The sequence below is a fragment of the Desmodus rotundus genome, chromosome 1, assembly GCF_022682495.2.
Source record: "Desmodus rotundus isolate HL8 chromosome 1, HLdesRot8A.1, whole genome shotgun sequence".
NCBI classification, from domain to species: Eukaryota; Metazoa; Chordata; class Mammalia; order Chiroptera; family Phyllostomidae; genus Desmodus; species Desmodus rotundus.
This window is the reverse complement of record NC_071387.1, coordinates 162,135,744-162,161,468: the sequence shown is the minus strand read 5'-3', so window position 1 is coordinate 162,161,468 and position 25,725 is coordinate 162,135,744. Positions and strand designations below refer to the sequence as shown.

The window sequence follows — 25,725 nt, the reverse complement described above, 5'->3', positions numbered from 1 at the left end:
ACGACGACTCTCACCTTGCACTGGAAGCAAAACACACCCTCACTCTGCACCTCGGAGCCTTCGCTCCCTGGAGCAGGCCTGACCCAGCATTGTCCGCAAGGGCACGCCAGGGCTCCAAGACCTCGGGCTATGGCTCACAGGAAGGGTGGGGGGAGTGAGGCTCAGGCTGACCGCCTGGACTTTAGGACCAAACTGAGGGTAGAAGGACCTTCTGGGGGAGACCTTGGCATAGTGCTCTTCTGCCACGTTCTTCAGAGAAGCCTCAGAGTAGACACGCTGACCTGTGTGAGGCGAAACGTGTGGCCGAGTCTCCATCCACACCTCCCCTGTGATCCCCTGGGCCCTGTGTGATACTTACCGGGAATATTTCACACTGCAGTGAGTCCCTTAGAGTCCGTCTTTCCTCCTGGACATAAACCCCACGAGGGCTGGGCCTGTGTCTCATTTGATCTTGGTCTCCCAGAGCCTGGCATGTGTACCACACACAGCAGGAACTGATTTTCATGGAAGTCAATGTAATCTGCCTCATTTCCCTGTAGGACTAGTTTTTTTAAAAAACTAAAAACTATTCTCAAAAGCTAGGATGGCTTAGGACTGCATCTTTGAAACTGAGACTGGGTACTCACTCTCTCATTCGCCAGCATGCAGGCCAACAACCCCGCCAGCTTATGGAGTGTGTTTATGAAGGGGAGCTGCTGAGTGCAGTCTCCTGCCCGGGGCAGGACAGCGGCCTGGGAGGGAAAAGGAAAACTGTGAGGGCTAACTCGCGTTTTGTTCTTCTTGGAGACATTGTAGAGCGTGCGGTTTGTCTCGCAGTCACGTGGTCTTGTTCTCAACTCTGTAAGCCCAGTGCCCCTTTTTTATAACAATATTTAAGTGCCCAATGCCCCCTTTTTATAACAAATATTTAAGTGCCCCCTCTTCTGTTGCAAAATGAAATCATACAAAATATAACTTACCTGCACATATAGTTTTAGAAAATCAATCTGACCCCTAACAGTAGAGAAATAGAAACGCTTCATAAGAAAGTGCTTGAACATGACCACACCAGAACACATGTGAAACAGACACTTGCCCCTCCCCCTGGAATCACTGTGAAGGTGACGTTCTAATAATGCAGTTGTGGTGTTGGTGCCTTTTAAATATCACAATGGTGTTACCAATAGTAGTGGGAATTTCTGAAGTGGTGAACAGCTTTGTTTTCCAATTGCAGTTGATAGGCAGTATTATTAGTTTCCGGTGTACAGCACAGTAGTTAGACATAACTTAAAGTGATCTCCCCATAAGTGTACTGGCCCCGGACACCACGCATAGTTATTACAGTCTTATTGACGGTGTTCCCTAGGCCGATGCTGTATTTCACACCCCTGTGACTCTTCTGTGGCTGCTAATGTGTACTTCTTAGTACCCTTCCTCTCAGGCTCTTTCCCATCTGGCAACCATCAGTTTATTTTCTATATCTTTGAGTTGGTTTTCTGAGCAGCTTTTGATTTTCAAACAGAACAAAGTACTCAACAGTTTCTCAACTGACCCTGGAAAATTCAGTTTATATAAGGGTGGGCAAAAGTAGGTTTACAGTTATGAGTACACAAAAGTTTATTCTTGTGCTATCTACTTGTATTACACCTGGAAATGTACTTCTTCCCACCCCTTTATTAAAACAGTACCAAAAAATACATGTTCACGAGTAAAAGGAGTTGGGTTCTAGGCCTGGGTATTGACTAAACAGGCTCCTCACCTACCCAGGTGTCTGGAGTGGAGGAGAAGTTTTCATTGTTCTTTCCAGGGCCTTGTAAGCCATCCAGCATCCCTGGCATCTGTCATTGTGACACTGTGACAGCCAAAAATGACCCCACAAATTTTTTAAACCCCGCTTTAAGGAGTGTTGTCTTTCCTGACAAAAATTATTGCTCTGAGCTTCCACCTGATGAAATCAATCAGACCTAAGAAAGTGCAGCGCTTGTTAGATGTGGTGTGTAGCCAAGGTAACTCACAGAACAAGAAGTCACAGAGCTTCTCAGTCCTGGGTCATACTGTGACTTCTCTGTAACTGATGAGCAAGTAAGTACCCATCGGGTTTGACTCTGTGCCCAGTGTCTTCTTGGGCCTTGGGAGAGACAGAAGATGGGAGGACACCTGGTCCCTCACCTCATGGAGCTTCCAGTCTAGCGGGAAAGAGGCAATAGCTAGAGCACAGCCCAGGTGCGTGGGAGGCAGAGGGGGAAACAGAGCAAAGATGCACATGCATGAGCAGTGGGAGCCCTGGCTCTCACAAAGGGCACTGCCCCCTTACCTTGGTGTGAGTTTCATGGATACTCATCCGGGCTGTGTTGTCTGCAGGGTGCGATTTTATGAAGGCTCCGAGTTGGTGGCTGACTCTGGGGTCACCATAGACACCACCATGCGTGGGGGCCGGCTTGGAGTGTTCTGCTTCTCTCAAGAAAACATCATTTGGTCCAACCTCAAGTATCGCTGCAATGGTAACGTACATTCTTATTACTGCAATACTGTTACTGAAATCAAATAAAGCCACCTTATTTTTATAGCACACTTTCCTCCCAGAAGCCCAACACTTGCGCCACATAGTCATTAAAGCCTGCTAGTCCCTGTGTAAGTGAAGTAAAAGGTAGATCTCATTTTTTCCTGTTTGAAAGATGAGGAAATTGAGGCCCATAGAATTTAACTTCCTGGCATATAGGCTTTGGGGTTCAGTGAGAAATTCAGTCAGGTTTAATTTTCAGGCAGCCTTTATTTGCATACAGCTCAAAGATAATCACAGACTTAAAAGTGACTCTCCCTGCTAATAATCTTTAGGCCTGTGAAGGAGCACTCCCCCTGCTTCCTTCAGTGATTTGCAAAGCAGCGGGATGCAGAAATGGGCAGCAGGCAGACAGCGACCCCTACAGGCTGCCTGCGCTGGGTGCGGTGGAGTGGGATCCTGGGTGCAAGGGGCCTTCCTAACCCCCTGTGCCTTTCTTCTTCACAGACACCATCCCCGAGGATTTCCAAGAGTTCCAAACCCAGAATTTCGATCGCCTGGATAAATAAGCCCAAGAAGCGATTCACAACTGCTTTTCCAAATACTAAAGCCATATATTTTTTAAGTTCCTACTTTATGTACCCTGTGGCTTTCTTTTACTAGCCCAAATATATCAAACTTTTTATGTGAATGTGGCAATAAAGAAGAGATCATTTCTAAAAGCTTTCTAAAAGCTGTGTCACTCAGGCATCACGTACACACCGTAAAAGCCTGGGATACAAGTATGTTGCCCGCGGCGTCCACGCTGACCTTGCTGGAGGATCTTCTTTCCTCGACAGGCCAGTCAGTGGGACTGAGCACGTGCGAGAAACAGAACGCCAGGGCCAAAGGTCTCGTCTTCGGTCAGTCCAAGCAGCTTCACACAAAACTTCCCGGTCCCAGGCACGTGTCAGCAGCCCCCTTATTCAGGGTAAGGAAACGTGTGCCCAGAGGCACCTTCCCTGTGAGGATTCTTCCTTAGACATACTCACCTAATTCTCTCCGGTACCCTCCACACCACACACCTTCACTGAGACTTCGGTCTGGCACCGCCAACAACTGCCGCATGCTTGTTGGTGTGTACATTTGGCTCCCCCCAGTGGAAAGTAAGCTTACTGAGCACAAAGGGCTGGGTCGTCTACAATCAGTATCCCTAAGAGCCAACAGTACGGCCATCCTTCGGTATCCACTGGGGATTGATTGGTTCTAGGACCCTCTGCAGATACCAAAACTCACAGATGCTCAAGTCCCTTACATAAAATTGCAAAGTATTTCATAATATAAATCATCTCTAGATTACTTATAATGCCTAAAGTAATGTAGATAGTTGTTATACAGTATTGTTTAGGGAATAATGACAAAAAGGCTACATGTTTAGCACAGGCCTAACTACATAGTCCACGTCAGCAGCAACGTACCTTTACCCCCTTCCGCCCCCACCCCCCGGAATATTTTCAGACTGCGGTTGGTTGGGTCCATGGATGCAGAACTTGCAAATCCAGAGGGCTGTACCTGGCACGTGGATGATAGATATCCAGTAAATGTTCGCTGGATGGCTGTGCGAATGGGTGGGTAAATGCCTCAAGGACAAGGACAATGGTGCAGAGAGGCCACATAAGCCCTCCTACAACTTAAAAAGCTGCTCCCGACACACGCCGTAAGTATGGTGACGTCAGTAGCACAGGGCAGAAACGGGCCCAATTTGTGCGCTAGCCTTTCTCCCATTCCACTTGTAAGGCAAAGACCCAGGCCAGTTCTCACAAATTCCTTAAGGAGTTGTTTCAAAGATTACTGCTGGTTAGTAATACATACGTTCTCCTATTCCAGAATTCCTGGAAATATCTTAAATCATAAATGAAGGGTAAACGCTCAGCCCAGTTTTATAATCTCAGGAGTTAGAAAATACAATGGCATGTGCATGGCCAACATGAGAAGTGGAGGATTTCGGGGCACCCCCCAACACACACACATGAGGCCTAGGGGTGCACATTACCTCAATTCAGGACATTCGATCGCCGACATTGTCACAGTCTCCAGGGAGTGGACAGAGCCCGGGCCCGTCCAGCAACTGTTCCCTCCCTGTCACGATGTGGTCTCCCTGGGGTCCTGCTGCCAGAGCTGCCTTCCACGGACTTCTGGGCCATACTGCTGTCATAGCTCTTTTGCAACCTGTGGTTCCACATCTAGCAAATCTCTCCTGATTCCCGAAAACCTGGGAAGGAAAAGTCAATTCACTTGTGTGAAGCTTGCCATCTCTCAATCTTCTCCCTTGTCCTCACTGCTCATATCTGACTGAAAGGTTATTTCCTGAGCCCTTAGGCTCCCAGGAGTTCTCTGGCCCACTTGGTCCTCATCCACTCTATGGTAGTTAGGTTATAACCTTATAGGTAGCTATTTTAATGCCCTTTTTATGAGTCCTTGGCACTTCCCAGGCAGTCTGTAAGGAAGGCCACAGATCCCCTTGCTGAAGAATTTCACTCTAATCACTGGAGAGCAGACCAGATCCTGTGCCTCAAATGCACTGATCTCCAATAGGAAAGTGTGCTGGGTGATCAGGTCTGGATGGGAATCTGAGCTGAATTCTTTCAGTACCTTGATTGGACTTCCAGTGAGCCTGGTTTCCTCATCAAAACCATCCTGTGGCTCCTATATTGTCGCCCACACTGCCTCCCTGAGTCTGGTAGAAACAGGCAGCCTCCCACCTGTCAGCCTCCCTGCCGTTAGCTGTGTAGTTGCTCCAAGAAAGCAATCTCTTCACAGGAAACACTTTCTTTAGTTAACACCCTTGTATTAACCGTGACTATAACCATGGGAGCGTCATCCTGGGCCCACAGGAGATTGGAACAGCTGAGGGAGCTAATTACATTGTTGGGAGGACAAAGTTATTATACACAATCAGAGCAAACAGAACGGGTAGATCCAGTGGTGTGCTAAAGCCAACACATACCAGCCCATGAGAACCAACCATTAAATTTTTAAGAATTTTGTGAGCCAGTGGTTAAAAGCTGATAGTTTAAAATTGGCTTTGGCTGGAATGGTTACACCACAGCAACTGGCAAACACTACAAGTCAGGACTCCAGAGAGCTGATTGTCAAACATTTACCAACACACAGCTGGGCACACTATCTTGTCCTGCTCCTAGTTGTCCCCTAATGTCTGGGAAGCTCATGTAGAAAGCTTGAAGCTATCAGAAAACTATTTGTTTAAGAAGTGGGAAAGTCCTCTTAGAAGAGAATATAGGGAAGAAGCTCCTCAACATTGGTCTTGGCAATGATTTGGATACAATGCCAAAGCCACAAACAACAAAAGCAAAAATCAACCAATGAGACTACATCAAACTCAAAAGCTTCTGCACAGCAAAAGAAACAATTAACAAAATGAACAGCCAACCTACTGAATGGGAGAATATTTTTGCAAGGGGTTAATATGCAAAATACATAGAGAACTCATACTACTCAATTACCAAAAACAAAACCAATTTAATTTAAAAATGGGCATAATAACTAAATAGACATTTTTTTCCAAAGAGAACATTAAAATGGCAAACAAGTATAAAGAAAGATGCTCAAAAAAAAAGGAAAAACGACTCATGGACATGGACAACAGTGTGGTGATTGCAGGGGGGGTATAAGGGGGCTAAATGGTAATGGAAAAAATACAATAAAGATTAATTTTTTAAAAAGATGCTCAAGTGCTCGCTTCGGCAGCACATATACTAAAATTGGAACGATACAGAGAAGATTAGCATGGCCCCTGCGCAAGGATGACATGCAAATTCATGAAGCGTTCCATATTAAAAAAAATGCTCAAGATCACTAATCATCAGGGAAAGGCCAATCAAACCACCAGTAAGATGTTGCTTCATACCTGTTAGAATGGCTACCAACGAAAAGAGACAACAGGGGCTGGCGAAGGTGTGGTTAAAAGGGAACCCTCGTGCACTGTTGGTGGGAACATAAGTTGATCTAAACACTAAGGAAAACAGTATAGAAGTTCCTGAAAAATAAAAGATTTTAAAAAAGCTACAAGATCCGCCAATTCCACTCTGGGCATACACCCAAAGAAAATGACAAGAGGGTGTCAAAGAGACCTCTGCCTTCCCGTGTTTGCTGCAGCTTCATTCCCAACAGCAACGGTGTGGGAACAGCCTAAATGTCCACCAGCAGATGAATGGATTTAGAAATGCTCTCTATACAATGGAATGTTGTTCAGCCATGAGAAACAAGGTATTCTGCCACTTGCAACAACATGGGTGGAGCCCCAGGACATTACAAGTGAGAGAAAGACAAATTTGTATGATATCACTTACATGTGGAATTTTAAAAGGTCAAACCCCTAAAAAACAGGGTGTAAAATGGTGGTCGCCAAGGGATGGAGAGTGGGGGGAAGACTGACACTGTTGAAGGGTACAGACTGACAGCGAGAACTGAACAATTCATAGGGACCTGCTGCGAAGTGTAGGGGGTACAGACAAAACACTGTCCTGCAGTCATCGAACTTGCCATAAGACTAACAATTATCCCAACCACTACAAACAAAGGATAATTAAGTAATGCGGTAGAGGAGCTAAGTGTAGATACAATAGCCATCATATACAGTATACAGGGTGGGGCAAAAGTAGGTTTACGGTTGGTTGTATGGAAAATAATACACTAAGTCATAAATAATAATACAAGAAAAAACTATTTCTCATATTCACAACTGTAAACCTTCTTTTGCCCCGCCCTGTATAAATGTATCAAATTAACACATTGTACACCTTAAATGTACACAACGTTATATATCAAATATATTCAATTTTTTTAAACAGTGGAGAAGTAGAATACGTTGTAAAATTGGGAAGCACTGAGCGGGCCTAGCCATACACACACCACGGAGACGGACCGGCAGGTGTGGGGCCCTCTCTCCCAAGTCACACCTGGGGTTTTTTAATGTTTATACTCAGCTTTACCACAGTGACTCAGATCCCTATTGGGGGCCCATTCAGCTTAGTAAGGTCCTCATTTGAATCATATGAACGTCCTAGGAGCCTGAGCCGTCAGTCACTCACTAACTGGGGTGAATTCCATTGCCTATCCTCCTCCTGACTTCTGAGATCACAGGTCCTGAGGGGATGTCAGGCATGACTGGGAGAGAGATGTGTGACTGTGGGGAAAGGTCCTGCCTGGGTGGAATCCCACAGGACATGGGAGCGATCTTGGGGCAGGAGGAGGGCACTAGGGGCATTGGGAGAAGGCCCCAGGGCACAGGAGCAGGTGCAGAGAGGGGACGGGAGCACATTTTGTCTCCACCCAAGAGAGAAAGGAAGCTCTTCCTTCTCCCTGCCTAGGGTATATTCCTATATTTCAGAATTATTATAGGAAGTAAACCTTAGCTTAATTTTGGTGCTGGGCTATGGAGTCAAAGAGAATGAGAAACATACAGAATCCAGTCACCTGGATTCTCACATTGTTTAAATATCTTAAGCACTTTTTATGGCCCAGACCTGGAAGATAACTCAGAATATACTGAAGCAACAAAAAAAGACTCTGATCTACAAGTCAGGAAACCTAAGAAGTAGGTCATTTATCACATGAATCTAGGGGAGTGAGACATGAGGTGCCCCTGTTTGGAGGGCATACACTTGGGGTCCCTCACAACAGTGGGACTAGGAAAAAGGACTTGATCTTTCCTTTGGTTTCCTGAGAAAAAATACCCTTCAGTGTCCATAGCTCCAAATCTTACATGCTTGCCCAAATCTTTGGTTAATAAAGAACCACAGTCTACTGAGAAGTTCTCCCTAAATTTCTTGAGACAGTATAGTTTTATCAGTGGACAAGGGTCTACTATTCCTGAGAAAATGTAGAATCAATATGGAGATGCTGAATCCATCATCCTAATACTTTGGAATTATTTTTGAATATGTGATATTTAAAGTACTTGAAATATTTAAGAGAATTTGGTTTATTAGAAAATCTAATGAATTGAACTCGTGATTCTAATGAAAAATGTATAGTCGAGTATTTGGTTTTAGATTTGTTATTTTAAGTTAAAATGTATGGGAGAAACTGGTTGAACATATAAATAATTGTGAGGTGGTTAAGATAACTTATAATCCACAATATTATACATTTGTTGTGAGAGCTACTTGAGTACCTCAGTAGGTGTTGTCACACAAATGACAGAAAAATTAAATTTATAAATGAGATTTAAACATTTGTAATATTACAAATTAACATAGTATTTTATTGTCATAGATTAATATATTAAGTTTATAAATATAACTTTAAATGCTTAAGGAAACTGAATTAACTAAGTTTGCAAATGGGACTAAGCATTAATCAAAAACTAAAAAGTGATTATAAGCTTTGTTATAGAGTAACAAGTAAACTTGTATATTTATAGAATATAGTAGAGTAATAATATTTTTAATTGAACTTATAAACACAAGGTTTTGCAATGTGTATCTTTAATTAATCAAACGCTAATTTTTAAAAAACGAGTGTAGCCATAAGCCATTTTCTGTATACCAAAGCTGCCCTCATAAGCAAAAATCAAAGCCAACCAAAAACAGTCCAGCGACCGACAGGCGACACCAATAGGGTTATCTTATTTTACAGGAGCCTGGGGAAATGCACCCTCAACTCCAGTCAGTGGCGGACAGTGTTCCAAAGCACAGCCCATTTTGACAATGGGGACTGTCATGGTACAGAGGGGGAAAGGACCCGGGTGCAGCTCTCCTGCTGCAGGGGCTTCACCGAGCGGAGGGCTGCAGCTGCAGCCGCAGCCTCAGTGGGGCGCTCCTGCTCTCAGACCCTTCGTGGGCAGCCGCAGGCCCCAGGATCGCAGTAGCCCCAACGTGGGCCCTGTGTGGGCGCAAGGAGCACCTCCCTTTCCTCCCTGTCTTTTGTTAACCTCGGCAGGATGCCTGAACACGCCTTCTTTTCTGGAGGGCTAGAGGTCACTGAGGCCTGCAGAACAAAAACTCCTCTTTTCTGGCTGGACACGTGACTGAGGAGTAATTACAGCCCATTCCTTAGCTCATCCTAAAAAAGAATGAAAAGTATTTTCCTCACACAGCCCACCTCCTCAGCCATGTAGTGGACGTGAATCAGGCCTTGAACTCAGGTTTGCGAGAAAACAACTTTATTTCCCAAATTTCAACTTGTGTTTATTTTGAGAGCTCATTCTGCCGGACTCAAGACAAACAGGACTCCAGTCTTTCTTGGGGTTTCCTTCTTCTCCCAGGATCCAGACTCTGGGATGCCTTCTCAGTATGAAGTTGGGGGGGGGGGGCCGCATCTATCCATAAGATTCCTCCCAACATGACCACGGTCAGCACCCACCTCCCCATTCTCTGAGGCTGAAAGACCACAATTGCGGCCCCAAATCTGTCTGCACCTGTGCAGCCATTTCTTTACCAGCCCCCACCTGAGGGGCTGCAGGAAGCCCTCAGGGCTTCCCTCCCCTTTTCTCCATCTCCCTCTGGGTATGGGAGAATCTTTCCCTGGTCTGAGGAGGGCAGCCTCCTCCTACTCCTCCTTGCTTTTGGCCAAGAAATTAGATCTGCCTCCAGTCTTCCCTCACTCACTCCCCAAGATCCACCCATCCCCTAAAGCTGCATTTTCGGGCACCTGCCACATCCCCTCTCAGGTAATGAGCTCAGAGTCCACCCCCTGCCTGAACGGGAGGATTGGGAAAGGGACCATGACAGGGAAATGGGTGTCTCAAGGCGCTACCCCACCACATTCTGAATGACCTCAAATGTTGGTGATCGAAGGTATATGATCATGTTTGGGTGGGGGTAGGGTTACCTGAAAAATTAAAGTAGCCTCTAGGGATACTGTGTGTAAAAGTCAGACTTAAGATGAAAATGGAGTTGCTCAAGAGGCAGAGGGAGACAGTGGGAAGAAGGAGAGGGGAATTCCTCAAGGCGAGTGGAGGAGAAGGGTGGCAGGGTCTGGAGTAGCCCCACATGCTGTGAGAAAGTGGGCGGAGCCTCTAATGGGGCACCTGTTGGCAACTGCAGACTGGACCCTGAGCCCACACCCTGGAGCAGAGACCAGAGCTCCCAGCAGCCAAGTCTGTAATGGCAGGAGGAGCACCAACGCATCCATCCTGAGAAAGCCCTCTCCCCTGTGCTCTGGGGGACCCGATCCCCACAGAGACATCCAGTAGCCAAAGACCAAGGATAGAGGTGGTAACCACCAAAGATAGGGCCCTAATCTCATCTTCTGAAGCCATATACGCCCAGGGATTCTGAATAGAGGGATGCAGTCAAAGAAGTTCCCCCAATAAGCACTGACATAGGAGGCTGGCTAAGTGAGAGGACAGGGTGACAGCAGAGGGGAGCATACGGAAGAAAAGTCAAGGAAGGGAGGACATGAGAGCCAGGGCCAAAGGGACCTGCACTCAGGGAAAGGAAGTGGGCCACAGGAGCGAGGACCAGCTCCAGGCCTTGCACCCCGAACTCCAGAAGGTGCTTCTGGTAACACCGCTCATCCAACCACCAGCCCCCAGAGGCAGAAGTGGGCAGCCCCAGACCCACATGCAGAAATGGGGGGCATAGAAATAGGGGGGCACAGAAACAGACACTTGTGCTCTTTCTGTCAGAAGGAATACAGTAGTCTCAAAGTTAAGAAAGTGACAAAAAAAACCAATGAGCAATTTAAATTGGTTCAGCAGAATATTAGCTAAAGGAAGTATGGGTGATTAAATGATGTGAGACAAATTAAAATGGAAACAAAACAAGCAGCCTTGGCTTTGTCTTCCAACTCACACCCCCAAGGCTGGGCCCCACCTCAGCTTCCTGAGCCACTACAAATTGGACCTGACTATTCAGCTCCTACTGTTTGGATTTGTTCTTAAAAATAAAAGATGCCATGTCCTTCACTCTAGAAATTCATGAACAGCCCTGAACAGTCAAAGAAATGTTAGAAAGAACAAAGTGGGACATATCATGCTCCCAAATTTGAAAACAGTATGGTATTGACATAAAAACCAGTATATAGATCAATGGAATAGAATAAAGAGCACAGAAATAAATCCTCACTATACAGTCAGTTAATCTATGACAAAGGACGCAAGTTTACACAATGGGGTAAAGACAGTCTCTTCAATAAGTATTGGGAAAACTGGACAGATAGACACGTAAAAAAATTGTAATTTGACCACTTTCTTACACCATACACAAAAACAAGCTCAAAATGGATTAAAGACTTAAATGTAAGACTTGAAGCCATAAAACTCCTAGAAGGAAACAAAGGCAGTAAACGCTTTGACATCAGCCTCAGCAATGTCTCTGTGGGTCTGTCTCCTCAGACAGGGGCAACAAAAGGAACAAATGGGACTACATCAAACTAAAAAGGTTTTGCACAGCAAAGGAAACCATCAGAAAAACAAAAAGACAGCCTACTGAATAGAAGATATTTCAAACGATATATCCAATAAAAGGTTCATATCCAAAACATACAAGAAGTTCACACAACATCAAACAATCAGCAGACAACCAGAATGGGCAAGGGTGTGGAGAAAGCTGAGCACTCATTCACGGTTGGTGGGATGGCAATTTGGTGCAGCACAGTGGAAAACAGTGTGGAGATTCCTCAAAAAATTAAAAATAGAGTTACCAAATGATCCCCAAATTCCACTTCTGGGTATTTACTCTCCCCCCAAAACCACTAATTCAAAAAGGTATGTGCACCCCTCGTCCACTGCATCGTTATTCACAATAGCCAAGATACGGGAGCAACCTCGGTGCCCATCGGCTGATGACTGGATAAGGAAGATATGGTACATAATGACAATGGAATATTGCTCAGCTGTAAAAAAGAATGAAATCTTTCCATTTGCAACAAAATGGAGGGGCCTAGACGGTATTACGCTAAGTGAAATAAGTAAGAGAAAGACAAATATCATGTTTCACTTACATGTGGAATTTTAAAACAAAACAAAACAGAAACAGACCTATAGACATGAAGAACAAGCTGATGGTTGTTGGGGGTGGAGGGTGAGTGAAAAAATAAGTTAAAAAAATTAAAAAGGAAACAACAACAACAAAAACTTCCACAGCTGAGTGCTCCAGATGGGTGGCAGAGCCTGGGTCCCAGCACTGCCCTGGAAGGTCACAGCTTCAGTTCAAAGGACCCTGAAACGATGGCACTCTTTTATCCAGTCTGTGGTCCAGCACACAAGTCTCCCCTTCACTACGCTTAACTTGCTAAGTAATATCCAATTTATACATTGTAAAGCACAATAGGGCCCTGACCAGGTAGCTCAGTGGGTTAGAGCATCGACCCCATTCGCCAAGGTTGTGGGTTTGATCCTAGGTCAGGACACCTACAGAAATACAAAAAGCAACCAATGAATGCATACATCAGTGGAACAACAAATCGGTGCTTCTTTCTCCAGTATCTCTGCCCCCACTCTCTAAAATCAATAAATAAAAATTTAAAAAGCACAACAGGAAATCACTGTCAGAAGCACATGTGTCCAAAAAAAAAAAAAAAAAAAGAGAGTTGTCCAAGTGTTAACATCTCTTGCCACATTTGGGGATTTTTCTAAATAGTCATTCATTAAATGCTTATTTTATAGCACCCACCAGAGTAAACAGTAGCAGATGGCTAATATCTATGAAAAATGTATGGAAAGAAAATTTTCATTGAAAACTTTTCTTCACTAGTTTATTTTTAATGAGTTATCCTCACACAAGTCCATCCCACTCCCACCAGAATCCTGAGGGTCAAGGGTTGAGAACTAACATCTCGAAAGTGTCTTTAGCCTTGTGGTTTCTATGAGATCCTAGAGGATGAGGGTTATGCGATATTCACCTCTGTACCCCACCTTCAGCCCCTCAATTAAATCAAGGAGTTCTTGAATTGGAAAAACGACCACACAAGACCAGTAAAAGGCTTCACATTTTCCAAAAAATCCACTAGGGGGCAGAAAGCCCTTAAAAATAGCCCTATTCTCAAAGTCCCCAAGTCCGCCCAGAAAGCTCTGAAGGTTAAATGAATGTCATTTCCAATACCTTCTACCCCAGTCTTAATCAGTAATAGAAGAACAGTCTCAGAACTGTTCATCTCAATTGGCTGTTTCACAGCAAAAGTCTGGTTAATGATTACGATGCATTGTAAAACCTTCAGAAGGAAGGAGAATGTTTTGTGAACTGTTTGGGTCTTTGTGGGATGGGGGGCAGTTTTTAAGTTATTAGTTATTTAAGTCAATACTTTTTTTCACATATTGATTTTAGAGAGAGAGGAAGGGGGAGAGAGAAACACCGATCTGTCCCACTTATGTATGTATTCCCGGGTTGCTCCTTGTGTGTGCCCTGAACCCACAACCATGGCGCATCGACTCTAACCAACTGAGCTGCCCGGCCAGGGCGAAATCAGCACTTTTTAATGGAAACAACCTAACCAAAAATCTGTCACAGAATTATGAAACCCTTTAAAACAAAGTTTAATGAGGAAAAAAATAGCCCTATTCTGAACAAGCTGCTCTCTTCCTAGCTGAGATGATTACTAAAGTTTATTACAAGTAAAATAACACATAGAATTTATTAAACACTTACTCTACTCCTAGCACTATGCTAACTGCTAATGGTTCAATGCTTAAGAACTCTTATTTACCAAAACATGCAACTAAACAAAAAATCACCACCACCCACAAACCAACCTAAATTTGAATTATTGTGAATTATTCTCTAAATGAACACTCGAACCTCCTCTTCTTTGTTTTCTTTCAGAGAATGCCTAGAGAAGACTTTTTCCTCGTCCTTCAGCCTCAATTCACATGACAGTCTTCTCTGTGAGCCAAGCAAAGAGCTGTTCATCCATCCGTTCATCTTTCACTCACTACTCACTCACTCATTCATTCCTGAAACGCCCACCTGGCAATTGCTACATGCCAGGCACTGTGTTGGGCACGGTGAGGGGCACAGGGAGTACACAGATCCAGTTGGCTCAGCCAGGCTTCTGTGTGAGCGAACGCCATTTTCGTTCTAATATCGGGTCATAATTGCAAAGGTATTGTTTATTTTAGAACTGGATCTCCAGACACCCAGCTCTCTGTCTCTATTCATAAAGCATTTGTCAATTGGGAAGAAACCCCACTTACATAATCCCGAGAGTTTCAGCTGGGTCAGAAGAGCCCATCCTAACGCCCCACCAGAAAGAACGATTTTCCCAGCAGAGGGCAGCCGCGCCCCTGGCCAGCACGGGTGCTCGGCAGAAAACTGTTTGGCCTGCACAGTGTTTTCATTGTTGTTTTGTTCTGGTTGTTATTTGCTTTGCTAAGTTGAACAAACATTTAAAACCTGGTAAAGTTCACATAAAAATCTGGATTTCCAGCTTCTCTTTAAAAACTCAAAGCTCTGGCCACACTGTCTGCATTCCTGCACAGGACCCTTGGAGAGAGCTGTGTCATTTCTGTGTCCAAGATCCTTCTCAACCTTCCACACTCACTAAGCTCCTGCCTGGCCCCTCTAGGTAACTGAGTCTGAGAACTCTTCTCCAGATGCCCAAGGCTTTCTGCGGGAGCAGCCCTCTTGCCGACAGCCTGTTAGGTAACTCGTCTCTGGTCCCTCAGCTAGTGAATGGCAGGGCCTGGACTCTAATGCAGCTGTCCTAACCCCACAAGGAGACAGTGTGCTCAAATTGGGTAACTGGGAAGAGCTTAACAAAGGGGCTATTTAAGAAGGTGGGGGTACGTTTCAGAGCACAGCAGGGGATCTGTCCCCATCTGTCCTCCCCACCACCCTTGACTGAGCAAGAGGAAAGTGTGTCACTATTCCTGAGAGGGTAGGTGTGCAGGGAGGGCCAGCCAGCAAAGCTGTGGCCGTGGGTAGAGGGACACAGCCACCCTGCAATACCCCGTGGACTAGAAGCCCCACCTCAAACCTCTCTCCTCCCCCATCACTCAAACGCAGCCAGAGTCAGGTGCAAGGGAATCCACTGCTACAGAAACTTCGTGTCAACCCCTCCACCCCCCAACAGAAAGCACACAGTACAGGCAGGTGAGGAGTGGGCCCTGCTTTTGCCCCAGGACAAAGGGAAGAACCACGGCACCTTGATTAGGCCCAGCCGCACCTTAATTAGGCTCTACCACCTTAATTAGGCTCTACCACAGGGCTCTCCGCCTCAGGCACCAGACCAAAACACAAACAAAAAAACCCCATCACATTGCCAACAAAGACAGGGAGGGAAAAGACTAACAAAAATAATGGCCCAGACACTTTGTCCACATTGCCACTAATCCGGACAACAATCCTGTAAGGCACAGGTGGCAAACACAAGACCCGCGGACCAAATCCGGCCCTCCACCTTGTTTTTTCCGGCCCAGCACCTTGTTTCTACCTGGCGGCAGCACCGAGTTCTCGCTTAACTGTTAAGGAGTAGTTACTTTTATACAGTCCTAACATTACATTCAGCCCTTTGAAGGCAACTGCGAGGCTGACGTGGCCCCTGGTGAAAATGAGTTTGACACCCCTGCTGTAAGGGTAGGGAAGGGGGTGGGGGGGTGGGGGGAGGGGTGAGGGAGGAAAGAGAAAGAGGATTCCCCATTTGTAACTGAAGAAACTGAGGCACAGAAACTGAGGGACTTGCCAAATAACATCTACTTTATAAATTGCGGAGAGAAGACTCAAACCCGAGTCACTGGCTCTGCAATTATCCTATCGTCATGGAAAATATTCATCGATTGTGCCAGAAAGTCAACATGGCAGGCTGGAGAGTGCTAGCTCTTACAAAGCCCCCTTGGCCAGCTGCCTTGATGAAGCTCACAGAGCCGACAGCTTTGCACAGAGGCCCTGGTTAACCTCAGGCGGGAAGAGAGCTCTCTGGGCTCCATGGAGCACAAGGCCAAGTGTGCTCCAACGCACACGTGGCCTTGCTCACATCAAGGAGACTTTTGTTTCTACTGAAAAACACTGACAGATGCTTTTGGTGACCCGTCCTTTTCTCTGACCACTGGTCACCCACGGCCGTCACACTGCCAGCACCTGCAGTTGTTTCAGAGCCTTCTCTGGTACTGACGCCACTTCTTCTGCCCCAGTGGCCCTCAGGAATGTCCCTGACAGGCCCCGAGCCTTGTGGCCACGTACTGTGCCACGTACTGTGCATCACCCCAGCCCAATGGCCTCAGCGGTCATTACCTCCCCATCCTGCCTCACTCCCCACACCCCTACTACCGAGGGTTCCTTCCAAGTAAACAAGTTACACACAAATCCTGTCTCAGGGTCTCCTTCTGGGCAAACCGAGTAGAAGTCAACCTCCCTCGGCACTAGCCCACCCAGATTTTAGTTTCTCCAGAGTTCGGGAATCTGAGGCTGGACTGGATTCCCTGTGCTCGCCTGCGCACGCACGTAGACACGGACACTTCCAACTTCTGTCTGAACCCACCGTCCCGAAGGCTTCCATATCACTCGGCCACTTCATTAGCTGGGCTTTATTGCCTCTCCACGAGAAGCCCAGAAGTCCAACAAGTAAAAAGGAAATGAGAACAATGAGGAAACAGTGGTAGAAAACCCCATGGAGCTTGGCAGGTACTCATTAAATATCTGTTCATCTTGGCCTTTTGGCTAAGATCAAGTGCAGAGGAGCAGGCAGCCTCTGCTCCACAGCGCCCCACCCCCAACCCCTTACTACATTATCTCCCTGCTCACCACGGTGACTCCCCCACCCCTACTCTCCCCACGCATAATGGTGCAGAAACTGCATTTGGTTTCCTCAAACTGTTCTTCTGCATCTTCAGGAGAGTGGGCCAGGAATGCGCTCTTGGAACAGCTTGCTTGTTTATAAGTACAGCTCCATTTAGCAAGTGCAGCTGTCACTCCTGCTGGTGGCCTGCTGGCTTATTAAGGGCAGCTGGTCTCACCCCTGCCACCTGCCCAAAGGGAAAGTTTAACTCACAGAAACTCCCTCCCAATTCAGGGACCCTCTCAGGAGTCTCCCTGGGAGTTGGCACGTATTTCATGGACAAGTGACAGGGAGCTCACTACTATATGAGGCAGCCCATCCAATCATCGGAAGTTCTACTTAGTAATAGTTTTTCCATAACAGACACTTACTAAACATTTGCTGTGCGCCAGGCACTATCAATAGTCCTTTAGCTGTGTGGACGCATTCAATCCGCACACCAACCCTATGAAAGAGCTGCTATCGTGACCGCCAGCACAGGGCCGTGAAGAGCTTGCCCAAGACCACAGAGCTGACAAGTGGCAGAAAGAGATTCCGAACAAAGGCAGTCTCACTCCAGAGTCTTCTTGTATTGCCCTTTTCTTATTTAGGGCAGAAATCTCCCACCATGTAACGCAGCCTTTTTAGGTCCAGATTCTTGTGAGACTGTGAAGAAAGCCAAGGACCCTCCCCTTGTAACCCAGCAGACTGGGCCCATCCACTTGGCCCTTCCACGTGGCACCTTGGTGAATGACCCAACAATGAATGCTGGAAGAAACAGGTCTTTATTTGCAAAATTCTAACCTCCTGCATGAAACCCAGCACTTCCCTTGCTCCCCAAAATGCTGTAAGCCAAAAGCAAACCATTTCTACCTTAATCAGGCTGCGCACACACTCCAGCAGCAGCTCTCCCCTTCAGGACCTGGGGTACGTTGTCCTCAGCCCTCACGTAATAGCCCAGGAAACCGTGCACCGCAGTGCGCTGCATCGCGCCGTGGTGGAGTCCAGGAAGGGCACAAGTCTCAAGAGTCCAGATAGAGTCCAGGGTTGCAGGGCAGCAGGGCAGCGTCTCACAAGGCAAAGTCCTTGGCAGCTCTGGGGTCAGCTAGGGCAGGCCCAATCAGAGCAGCCGCCTGCTGTCTCACCACACCTGGCTGCACGGTCAGATGCTGACAACAAACTACAGTGGTGCTTGCCTACTTCTCCCTATCACATGGCTGCTGCCTCGTTCCTCCCTCCTTGCTCTTCTATTCCCTTCCAAGCTGCGTGGCCGAATCTCCTCATGGCTGCCCGCCCCAGTCAGGGCAAGATGACTCAGTGATCCAGGGGGAACCCGCCTCCCCTGGCTATGTCACAAGTCAGGATACACCCTTAAAGTCACGTACACACCTCTCGCACCTTTTGCCTGGGGTGGTAGTACAGCTTCCTCTTAGGGAAGACACACTATCCACTTGCCACTGTTATGAGAAGTATCTGAAGCCATAACATCTGCTTCTCTCCTACCCCCGACCATAAGCTGTGGGGGAACACGCTCTGTACCCCATTTCACCCTTCCTAATAATATGCACACGGACACAACATTCTGCATTTAGTTTCAGGGAGTCAGCCGACTCCGCAGATGGCACACAGGCTGAGGAGCGCTGCCTCACACCAACCCAGAAAACGTTGCTTTTGCATCTAGTCAGCAGTCCCTCCCTGTACGCTCATGTTCCTCCAGGTTAAACGTTTGCAGTTCCACCTGAAAGAACGTTCGACCTCACGAGCAACCCAAGAAAAAGGAAATTAAACAATGAGATTCAAACAACGAGTGCTGTTTTGTACTTTTGAAGCTAGCAACCATAAAGACTCACAAATCGCCTGCTGGAAGCATTGGTTGCTGCTGACATTGGACCTGTATCCCTGACTTTAGGAAGCAGTTCAGCAGCACACGGGAAAGAGGGATGACAGTGCCCACCAGCTTTCGACCTGATAATTCCATTCCCAGATTCCAAGTCAATGGATGGACGGAAATAAAAGCCATCTGTGGAAAGATACTATGGCAAACTGACCTCCAAGGGAAAAGAGGAAAAAACTTAATGCCCAGCAAAACAATGGGGAAATTAAAAGTAAATATAGTCATTAAGATAATGGAACACATCAAACAATAGAAAGTGTTACAATAATATTCAGAGAAACACGTGGGACAGAGAAAGCAGCCTCAGGACTGCTGTTAATGAAGGGGTGATAAGGTAGGAATGCCCAGGGCGCTTCAGTTTGCTTTTTAGTGCCTCGTTCTAAAAGGCAAGTGACCAAACAATCAGAATAAAAGCAGTTCAGAGGAGAAAGAGTCCATAAAGGGATCAGAGGACCACTTAAAAGAAAAAATAAGTAAATAATACCCCCTATGAAATATAAGAAGATGTGTGTTATGGTCTGAATACTTGTACCTCTCCCCCAATTCTTATGTTGAAATTCTAACCTCCCCCCGCAAATGTGAGATGGTCTTAGAATGTGGGGCCCCTGAGAAGTACTTAGGTCATAAGAGTGGAGCCCCCCTCAATGGGATTTGTGCCTTGTGAATGAATGAATGAATAGATAGATAGGTAGATAGATAGATAGATAGATAGATAGATAGATAGATAGATAGACAGACAGATAAAATGGCTCCAGAGAGAGCCCCTGCCTCTTCTACTGAGTGAGGGCGGACACAGAGAGAAGGCACCGGCTCTGAACCAAGAGGAGGGTCCTCACCAGAAGGCAACTATGCAGACACCTTGATAAAAGCCACCCAGGCTATGGTATTTTGTTACAGCCGCCAGGAGAGGCTGACAATACACATTCATGAAACAAGAATGGAATGTTGTATTTAGGGAGGGAAAGGAATCATCAGAAAACAGAAAAGAACACTTGGGAGTTAGAAGTATGATAACTGCAATAATAAATTCACCAGAAACTCTGGAAGATTGAGGACCCAATCCAGTGAAGGAAACAAAACAGAAAGGGGGGGCAAAAAAATGGCCAACTAGAAGGCTCAGTAGCTACCTAATAGGAGTCCAGAAGGAGAGGTCCCACCCCACACAGTTTCCAGGACAGAGGATTTAACAGCCCACCCCACATTTGGGTAGGGAGGGGAGGATTTGACCCCTTGGGTTCTACAGGGTAAGGACACTACCTCCAATATGACCCCTCCTTCTCTTCTCACCCAGCACCCAGGGGCAGCCTGCAGATTTGCTGAAGCTGTGGAAGAGGAACCCACTCTTTCCCCACTGGGAAGCCAGACAAAGCAGAAGCTCATGCAGTTTTGAGAGCTTCGTACAACTGATACTTCATGGGAAGCAGCAACAGACAGGACCCCGTGCATTCCCACAATGACAGCAGGTATATTGGGTTGGCCAAAAAGTCCCTTATGTTTATTCTATATGACGGCTCCAGTAATACGTAGTTGTCTTCACCTGAAACCATCTTGTTAGATTGTATTGTGACAGCTGTCACATCAGCGTGCGTTCTAAAAAACTTTTCAAAATTGGTGAATTTTTGTGCAGCCATTTTAATATTGAAGATGGAAGAAAAATACACATTTTCAGTGTTGTATGCTTTATTATTTTAAGAAAGGTAAAAATGCAACTGAAATGCAAAAAAAGATTTGTGCAGTGTATGGAGAAGGTGCTGTGACTGATGGAACGTGTCAAAAGTGGTTTGTGAAGTTTCTTGGTACTATTGACAGTTTGGCCAAATAATGGTTTGCTGTGAGGCTGTCTTAGGCATTGGAAGATGTTTAGCAGCACCCCTGGCCTCTACCCACTAGGAGCTGATAGCAGGAGATAGCCAACATAGTCAAAATATCCAAATCAATAAAGGTATTGGTGAAAATGAAAAATATGTCTTTTATTTTATGGAAAAAACTAAACGGATTTTTTGGCCAACCCAATACAAAGAGAAGCTGGGCTGCTGGAAGGTTCTGTGGGCTCAGGCTGTGCTTGGGCCCCGCCATGAAGCACCCTCCTCTGCCTTTTCTGTCTCTTCCCCTTACTCCTTTTTTGAAAAAAAATGCTGATCTGGACAGAGAAGTTTTCAGCACTTAGGAAACATTCATTCTAACTCCACTGAATGTGAGATCTCTATAAATGTTCCCGAAGTGGGTCCCAATTTCAGGTCACAAATTCAGGTGCTCAGAAAACAAACTTTTCTACTACTGCCTTTAATTTGTTGTGACCCCTGTGCCACTGACTTGGCAGAAACGCAGGCTCAGCCTGGAATTTACCCACCCCCTGGGGCTCCCCCCCCCAAGCCTTGAGGGACGGAGTCTTCAATGTCTCCTGCTTGCCCGGGTGTCTGGAGGGTGTCACCATGGTCACTTTGAGCCCTGTACAACCTCAGGTGCACCATCCAAAAATTTGTTATCGCTGCTGTAATAAATTACCACAAACTCAGCTGTTTAGAACAACACGAATAAACTAGTTTGCGGATTCTGTAAGTCACGAGTCCAACACGGGCTGCACGGGACTAAAATCAGGTGCGGGCCCAGCAGGGCTTCTGTCGTCTTCCAAGAGCATTCAGGCTTTTCATCCAGTTCAGTTCAGTTCTTCCTAGCTCATGGACTGAAGTCCCCAGTCCCTTGCTGGCTGTCATCCCAGGGTCACCCTTGGCTGCTGGAGCTCTCTCTCTCTGGGCCTTGTACACAAAAGGGCCTCTCAGCACCAGCAATGAGGCAGCAAATCCTTCCCACACTTGGAAGACCTCTGGCTGCTCCTTCTGCCTCGCTCTTGTGCTGCTGGGTAGCCAGGCTGATGTCCCTGTTTTAGGTCAGCTGGTTAGCCACCTTTTTCCAACTGCAAAGTTCCTTCCCAGCCATGCTAAAATGGTAATTCATTGAATAAATGGACAGAGAATGGTGCAGGGAAGGGAAGGGATTTTGAAATTCAGCCTACCCCATAGACCCCGCTATGAATGCTCCCTCACCAGGGGTGAAGCGCAGCTGTCCCGCACGCCCCATGAGACATCAATCACCTTCAAGGTCATGGTCTTCTTAAAGGAGAAGCTTGGCTGCCCCTACTGTGGTTGTCTCCAGAATCTCACTTGAATGAGAACCACTAGAGGCCCAAGGGTTACCTCTGCCTGAACACACCACACAAACCATGTCCTCCTGGGCTCTCCTGGGCTCTTCCCAGTCTCAGGGCATAGTATGCTTGCCCCGTCACCCTGGGAACCAGCATTTCTGTGCTGTCTTGGTTTTTCTTCTTCTTCCCTTTCCCCACCCCAGCAGAATCATTTTTGTGTCCAGAGGAAATCACTGTCTGATCTAATCCCACATGTCCAAAGACTTTGGCTCAATCCAGAGCCCTGACCCTTGGGGCGGGGTGGGGGAGGGGAGGGGTGGAGGTATTAGGCTTTGTTGGGTCCTGCTTCCCTCTCTTGTCACATTCCTCACCTGAGGCAGAGGCCCTGGGGGTCAGCTGCTTTAAAGTTCAAGGGTGGGGGTAGGAGGCAAAAACAGGGAAAATTTGAGTTAATATTTCAAACATGTTTTCCTGCCACTCTCCTGACCTGGCCTAGTCTTTAAAATGCCCTTGGCATTTAATCCATCACTGGCTTCTGTCCTTGGTGACTAAGCTAGGGCTGGCATCTCCCTGCCCAGGCTTTACCCCAAAGGGCCAGACAGAGAGGGCTGTGCGCAGCTTTGAGGCCTGCACCCAGCTTGTCCATCTCTTCTGTTCACCCTTCCAAGCTTAACTCGGAGGTCGCCTCTCTATGCAGCCTCTCTTTCCCTTTGCTCCCTACCAAGTCAGTCTGTGGTATTCTGTTATGGCAGCCCTGGCAAACTAATACAATGTTAAATTTGTATCCACATGTTATGTGTTTTTAAACATTACAACACATGTTTGTAATGTGTTGTTCAAGTACAGTTGTCCCCATTCCCCCCCCACCACTACTCTCCCCTGCCCTACCCACCCCCACCTCACACATTCAGTTCTCCCCCCACCCCGTTGTCCTTGTCCATGGGTCCTTTATACATGTTCCTTGAAGACCCTTCCCCTTCTTTCCCCTGTCACCCCCCACCCCACCCCTCCGGTTTCTGTCAGTTTGTTCTTTATTTCCACGTCTCTGGTTCTATTCTGCTCGCTTGTTTGTTTTGTTGATTAGGTTGCACTTGTAGGTGAGATCATATGCTATTTGTCTTTTACCGCCTGGCTTATTTCACTTAGCATAATGCTCTCCAGTTCCATCCATGCTGTCACAAAGGGTAGAAGCTCCTTCTTTCTTTCTGCTGCATAGTATTCCATTATGTAAATGTACCACAGCTTTTTAATTCACTTATTAACTGATGGACACTTAGGCTGTTTCCAGCACTGAGCTATTGTAAATAGCTCTGCTATGAACATTGAGGTTCATAGGTTCTTTTGAGTTGGTGATTCAGGATTCTTAGGATATAATTTTCAGCAGTGGGATCACTGGATCAAAAGGCAGTTCCAGTTTTAGTTTTCTGAGGAAATTCCATACTGTTGTCGACAGTGGCTGCACCAGTCTGCATTCCCACCAACAGGCACTAGGGTTCCCTTTTCTCCCACATGCTCGCCAGCACTTGTTGTTTGTAGCTTTGTTTATGATGGCCATTCTGACCAGTGTGAAGTGGTATCTCATTGTGGTTTTAATTTGTATCTCTCTGATGACTAGTGATGCTGAGCATCCTTTCATATAAACATTAATTTTTAATGCAGATATTTTACATAGACTACAACATTTCAGCCTGTTTTAGCATTTCTGCATTTTTAATCTATTGGGAAACGACCACCACACCTCAGAAAATGGCCAGGGTGTCTCTGTACCTGTGAGCAGTCTAGTGAAGGGCTTTTGCCATGAGAAACTCCAGCGGCCCAACTGGCAGCCCTCGGAGAGCTGGAGTGACGGTGCCTGGACACAGCCTTCGGCTCGGCCAGAGAGCCAGCTGGCACCATTAGACAAAGAAGGCTCTGAGCGTTCTCATTAGGCTGGCAACATCCCAGCTTCCCTCCTCCCAACCCCCATAAAACCATCTGGAAAATGAAAATAATACCTTCTGCGTCCTACCAAGCTCCTGGGACCCTGTGAGGAACAGGGAGAGATTACCAACTAAGCCCCCCACATTCCTAGAGACGGTTGCCCTGGAATGGGCTATGGTTGGGCCTCGTTTGCCCTACATAGAAGAAGCAAGACACAAGTCAATTAGTGCTCTCTGTGGCTGGCCTGGCCCGGCCTGGCCTCGGAAGCTATTTCTACTTCTAGCCCACCCGACTGAAGGTGAGCTGCCACTGCAAACCGCCACAGCCTGAGGTTCAATCACCCGAGAGAGGACTTGGCAGTGCTTCGCAGACTCAGCGAGCTCTTGAGTCACCTGGGGATTTGTTGGCATGCAGATTCTGATTCAGCCGATCTAGGCCAGCATCCTGGGCTTCTGCGTTTCCCCCAGTGATGCAAATACTACTGGTCAGAGTGGAAAGGTGCTAGACATACAGCAGGAGGGAACTTTGTCTCAAATGCACTTTGGCAGAAACCTGGACTCCCAAGAAACAAGCCTGATGGTTGTTTGGAGGGAAGTGTGATGCTCTTCCCAGGGACTTAGATGGGGATGCAGATCCCCGGGGTTCTGTCTGGCCAGCCACATTTTCTCACATTTCAAAGCAGGCACAGAGCCGCAGAGTCACCACACAAGTTAGCAGGGTTTCAGTCCAGCACCAGCAATTAACCTTTAAGTTAGGGCCCTGAGAATCCAGACATGTGTACAGCTGGATTTTGGAGTGTCCCTGAAAAACAACGTAGCCCCTCTCCAGATGGGCGTCTTTGCCCCTTCCTTCCCTCCAGCCCCTGCTGGCCAGGCCCCAGGGACGATTCATTCTGGTTAATTGCACTTTTCCTGGCAGGGCTTTCAGGCTCGTGAAATTCATCTTTTGCCAAAGGCAGAGAGGATCAGCAGGCAACAGAGAGTACCAGGCTGCACCTAGTCGGGTGCAATCACTTCTTAAAGACATCGTCCCTGCCCCCCAGTTATCAAAGTTGTGCAACTCACTTTAGAAAATTAAGAAAATGTTGAAAAGTATAAAGAGGAAATGATCCTGCAATTCTACAATTACTTTCTTCAGAAGTAATTTCTGTTACATTTTGAAAAATATTCTTTCGATCTCTTATGTGCTGAGTTCAATTGGTATACAGTTCCACACTGGGCTCTCCGAATTCTTTGAAAGCATAACAGTGTTCCCAAATAGACTTTGAGCAAGTCAAGAGCAGGACTGTTCATGTTCCTTTTTATGTTTCTAGAATTTGACAAACAGTTGGGGCCCAACAAAAGTTTGTTGAATAAATGAAAATTGCCTAAGTTTACTATTTAGTTCATAAAGACTACATTTTTGCTGTTTTACATTTACTTTGTTTAAGGTATCAGTGCGCTGAAATTTGATAAACCTAATTTCAATCCCAGCTGAATCTCTGAAGGCGTGGCATGGGTACAACAAGAATATCAGTAGAGGTCAGGTGCAGTTACTCTCTGCAAGCGAGGCCATCGGACCTCTTCGATGGCTCCTTAAAACCTTCAGTGGGATACC

General features: G+C 46.5%; 1 protein-coding gene, 1 long non-coding RNA gene and 1 other non-coding gene across 4 annotated transcripts in view; 2 read left to right on the top strand and 1 right to left on the bottom strand.

Annotated features, from left to right (window-relative positions):
- The window catches only part of THBS4 (thrombospondin 4), a 56,282-nt gene extending 53,081 nt beyond the window's left edge, over positions 1-3,201 (top strand). For both annotated transcript variants that reach the window (XM_053912216.2, XM_045197806.3), the window contains 2 exons: positions 2,341-2,480; positions 2,987-3,201. In XM_053912216.2, coding sequence (XP_053768191.1) covers positions 2,341-2,480; positions 2,987-3,048 — 202 coding nt within the window. In that variant the 3' untranslated portion in view covers positions 3,049-3,201. The remainder of the gene's footprint in view (positions 1-2,340; positions 2,481-2,986) is intronic.
- Positions 7-18,444, bottom strand: LOC123480084 (uncharacterized). Its single transcript, XR_008425249.2, has 4 exons — positions 18,047-18,444; positions 4,512-4,730; positions 2,294-2,472; positions 7-731 (listed from the first exon to the last, which is right to left on the bottom strand). It is a non-coding gene; the product is annotated as an uncharacterized lncRNA (long non-coding RNA).
- On the top strand, positions 6,211-6,317 carry LOC112307576 (U6 spliceosomal RNA). The gene has a single exon (XR_002975062.1). It is a non-coding gene; the product is annotated as a U6 spliceosomal RNA (small nuclear RNA).
- Positions 18,445-25,725: the final 7,281 nt, after the last annotated feature.